Source organism: Arachis hypogaea, chromosome 6 (assembly GCF_003086295.3).
Source record: "Arachis hypogaea cultivar Tifrunner chromosome 6, arahy.Tifrunner.gnm2.J5K5, whole genome shotgun sequence".
In the NCBI taxonomy this organism is placed as follows: Eukaryota; Viridiplantae; Streptophyta; class Magnoliopsida; order Fabales; family Fabaceae; genus Arachis; species Arachis hypogaea.
The window spans coordinates 114,825,164-114,829,968 of NC_092041.1; the positions used below are offsets into that span (position 1 = coordinate 114,825,164).

A 4,805-nucleotide genomic window follows, 5' to 3' on the forward strand; every position below is an offset into this window, starting at 1 on the left:
AGCACATGAAAATAATTTAGGATTTAGGTGTAAAATATAAATTTTTATTTCATAAAATACATAATTACAGCGGTACTTTAATTTATCGTTTTTTATTCTTAAATTAAGTAGTTGTCATTTACTCATTTTCATTTTTTTGAACAACCGACGTGGAGAGTTTTCGTTAACAACGCAAAAAATATAAACACGAGACGAGCACAAACACAGAGCTGAAACAGAAGGCTTTAAAAGAGAAGGGCTTGTGTCCAAAACGTTCCCTAAACCAAACCGCCACAAACCACACAACAATGGCGCTCATGAACCGAACCGCCACACGCCTCCCTCAACTCCTCTCACCACACCGCGCACTCTCTCTGCACACCACCCTCCCATCTCTCTACGCCGCCACCAACACCACCACCCCAGCCTCCTACCCCCGCCCGTCACCGCCATCGACCTCAAGCCCGCCGGGAATCTCGAAGACGGCGGAGTTCGTGATCTCGAAGGTGGATGACCTCATGAACTGGGCCCGGAGGGGATCGATCTGGCCGATGACGTTCGGACTGGCGTGCTGCGCTGTTGAGATGATGCACACCGGTGCCTCCAGATACGATCTTGATAGGTTTGGGATTATCTTCAGGCCAAGTCCTCGCCAATCTGATTGTATGATTGTTGCTGGAACTCTCACCAACAAGATGGCACCCGCTCTTCGCAAGTAATAATCATTCCATTTCTCTGTGATTTTCCCCCCTTTTTTTTTGTCATTAGGGTTCATTTCTGGTGTTTCGATTTTTGTCTCTCCATGTCTAGGGTTCTTTTTTTCTCTGCTGGGAACATGTGGTTTGTTTGAACGTATTTGATTTTTTTTCTTTTCCGATATTATTGGAATTGAATTTTTTCGAGCTCGTTGATGCGTAGTTAGGTATCTCTTTGTAGAAGAATAGTTTTCCGATATTAGTATTTTTTATAAAATAAAATTATTCTTAGTTCTCTAAATCTTATATTATGGATTTCTTTTTTGGTAATTAGGGTTCAGTTGTTTAGATTTTTGTAGAATTTTTACGTATGTCTTGGGTTTTTTGTCCTGGGAAGTTGAAATTGTTTTTTTTTTCTTTTACTAGTTTTCAGATATTATTGAATTTGAATATTTGAGCTGGGTTGTTGCCTGGTTAGGTATTTTCTTCTAGAAGAAAAATTCCTTTGGATTGTATTAAGTTGTTTTTATGGGGTTAAGCCCCTCAACAAACATTTCAGCTCCTACTCGTGTTCTTTGTTTTTGCTTCGTGATTCGACTTTGTTTTTTTATGTAATTTTTCAATCGAGGAATGCTAGGGGGCCAGCAATTTTGATATTTTGTAACCATCAATTGGCCATCAATAGTGTTTTTAATGGTGTGAGATTATATTTAATGGTGGGAGATCACTCACTTTTGTTTTGATGGTTAAGTGTTGGCCAGAAAACATAAAAGTTGCTGGCCCCCTCGACTTTTCCTTTTCAATCAAGGGTTCAGTTGTGGTGTTTGGATTTTCTTTGAGTTGATTTGTGTAGGATTTTCTAGCATTATTGAACTTGAAACTTTGAGCTTGTTGATGCTAAGTATGTATCTCCTGTAGAAAACAATTGGTTTGGTTTGAGAGAAGTTTGTGTTAAGTTGCTACTCCTTTTCTTCCTTCTCTTTTCGGGATTTTAAAATTAGGGTCATATTATTTTATGTTCTTCAAATTTTGTGAGGCGTGTCTTGATTTATCTTAGGTTTGTGCTGGGCATGTGTGGTTACTTAACATAACTCTGCATTTTGGAATTATTTTCCTGTCCTCCAAATCAGGTTGAGGAAAGTTGATTTTGCTTCTCTTGATTTTTTTAAATATCTATTACATATTAATACCAATGACTTGTTTTTCAACCGTATAATTTTGAATTTCGTGGGTAAGTTACTTTCATATCTCATTCCTTGTATGAGCTGAATATATGTGAAAAATGTTTCACTTCTTTCACGTGCAATTAGAGGATATTGTGCAGTTGAAGAAACTCTGATTTGTCATATAAGTATAACATGCTTAGTATTGATGATGGTAAATTTATGTTGTTTCACTATATTGCTATTTAGTGAAGGTTTTCTCTGAAACTAAAATTTACATATGAAAGGGGGGAGGTTGGCAATCTTCTGTTTCAAATCAAGGCACTGATATTCATTATGCATGTTTTTAATTGAGCCTTGTTCTTTGGTTGTTGCTGTGTGGTTTCCTCTTGTCGTACTCTTCCCTTACTGGATATTTCTTCTCTATATGCCTGCTTGTTAATATGGAAAGTACATGCCATTTTAATTGGCCAATGCTGCATGTCAGAATAGTTACTATATTGGATGCCTATGAGTAATTGCTTCACAATAAGTGTGATGGGTGTGGACATTTTGAGGCGTGAATTCGAAAGTATAATTTGCTTTGTTACAGAAAAAGATGGGTAATATGGTTGTTGAGGTTGCAATAGTACATGTTATCATCATATTCTTTTGATTGTAATGAGCCAAATTCTAGCTTGCTATCAGCATATGATTTACTCTAGGTTGTAACTTGTAAGGCATGTTATCAACATATGATTTACTCTATGGGTTGGGTTTTTCCACTATTTCTCTAACCCCTGCTCCATGAGTCAATGATTTGTTCATTGTTTTCAATATTCGATACATTGTTGTTCATGATGTTGAAATTTTCTTCAGGGTTTATGACCAAATGCCTGAGCCTAGGTGGGTGATCTCTATGGGAAGCTGTGCCAACGGAGGTGGTTACTATCACTATTCCTACTCTGTTGTTCGCGGATGCGACAGGATTGTTCCTGTCGACATATATGTCCCAGGTTGCCCTCCAACTGCCGAAGCTCTACTCTATGGACTCCTCCAGCTGCAGAAGAAGATCAACAGGCGCAAGGACTTCCTCCTGTGGTGGACAAAGTGAGGACAATTAAGTCATTTCTTGGCATACAAGCTATGTTATAATAAGAAAAAAGTTTGTGGTAGTTTTGCCCCTTTTTTTTTGCTAAGATGAGTGCCTCCATGTAAGGTGGAGATTGTGTTGGATATATTTACCATATGACATATCTGCACATTCCTTTGTTGTGCCCCATTGTCACATTCTGTGCAGCTTTGTAGTTTTTTCTATCAGCTTGCAAATTTGTTTTCTTTTGGACTTGGAATAGACTTATGAAATATGCAATCTTTCTGCCCTTTTTTCCTGAAGCTGCAAATGTATGTTGATGAGCCTGGGAATAAATAAAGACACCTCATGTTGACTCATTAAGTTGCTATTCTTGTGTTGATTAATTTCCCACTTGTTTATTCCAAAGAGTACTAGGCTTGGAATGTATCTTTTGAAATGATGCTTGGGCTTAAAAATATAGAAATGCTAATGCAGCTAGAAACAGTGGTGCTTTTCTGTGGCTCAATATGCTCACTTTAGGAAGTGGCATTTTTGAAGATCATATATATGCAAAAAAGAGTAGTGCTTTTACACACCCAAAATTGAGCTTTTAAGAGTTAAGCTGTTAAAAAGAGGAGTTAAGTAAATGTTAACATTGGTGTACAACCATTTGGTGTTCTGAAAAAAAACATTTTTTCACAAAAAGAATCACTCCGACTAACAAGGTTCCATTAATCAATTTTCACAACCGAAAAAGGGTTGGGGGGTGGGGGAGGGGTAGGTAGACGAGAGTTTTTGTTCTATCTGATCCGGTTCTGTCTTAAAATAATCTGTATAGAATTCTTCTTATTTCTACTTTCTGTCTTAAAATATTTCTACTTGTAGGTAGTTAAAAATTGAATTCTAACCCGTCGTGTTTCTATCCGCCTCTATAATTATTAAAATTCAATTGATAATATTAAATTTTAAAATTTTTATAATCATCATCACATAAATAACATAAATTAAAATAAAAATTTAAAAATAATATAATATTATTAATTATTATTTTATATATATATATTAATTATATTACAATTAAAATTATATATTATGTATGTTACTTAGACTCTTGCCCCATCCAATACCCCATCCCACAAAAAACCTGTCTGCACCAAAGTGGATAATTACTTGAGGAGTGGAATAAATACTCAAATGTTTACCATTAGACTAAAATAACTTAAATTTTTGTTTGAATTCACTTGCCTATTATCAAGTGTTAGAGGTATTCATGGTCCGGTCTGACTTGAAGATCCGGTTCAGTTCCGAACATTTTAGGGATTAATTTGGTGTGATTTTATTGGGTCTAAGGCCGGGTAAGGATCTAAAAAATAGACCCGATCATTATTTCGGATCGGGTCCGTGCCATAGCTCGGGTCACTCGAACTCGGTCCGGTGGTCCCGTCATCATACACAATTAATATTTTGTGTTATTAGTGATGGATGAGGGCTATTCTTATGTGAAATTTAAGTATTGTAAACTTTAATATTTTGTGTTATTAGTCGTTATAAGACTATAAGTTAATGTTTTATGTTTAAAATGCACAAGACTCTAGACTAATGCATAATATTGTGTTATTTGTATTGATTTAAATATTTTGTGTCTGTTAGACAATATCAGTATTAATTGTAGTTGTGCTTTAATTTTAAGGAATGGTGGGTTCTTGTTATATTTTTCTAAGTAAATTTTACTATATCAAATAATGATTAGAGTCTTAAAAATTTAGATATTTTCACGTGCTAGCTTGCAAGAAGGTAATGTTAACGGCCCAGTTTTCACTCAGTTTTTACCCAGTATAATCGTGACCCGAAAGTGTGTAGGTTTCATCGGGTTTAGAACCAAATTCAAATCTAACAAAAAGACTCGGTATGTCT

General features: G+C 35.8%; 1 protein-coding gene across 1 annotated transcript; it reads left to right on the forward strand.

Annotated features, from left to right (window-relative positions):
* Positions 1-3,272, forward strand: LOC112755973 (NADH dehydrogenase [ubiquinone] iron-sulfur protein 7, mitochondrial). Its single transcript, XM_025804335.2, has 2 exons — positions 1-694; positions 2,696-3,272. The coding sequence occupies exons 1-2, from the start codon at positions 288-290 to the stop codon at positions 2,928-2,930; spliced, it is 642 nt and encodes a 213-aa protein (XP_025660120.1). The 5' UTR covers positions 1-287; the 3' UTR covers positions 2,931-3,272.
* The last annotated feature ends 1,533 nt before the right edge of the window (positions 3,273-4,805 follow it).

Bases quoted from the DNA above. Each gene is read 5' to 3' on its own strand.
- LOC112755973 (XM_025804335.2), top strand. From the start codon at position 288: ATGGCGCTCATGAACCGAACCGCCACACGCCTCCCTCAACTCCTCTCA. The intron at 695-2,695 runs GTAATAATCATT...AATTTTCTTCAG, and splicing joins ATGGCACCCGCTCTTCGCAA to GGTTTATGACCAAATGCCTG.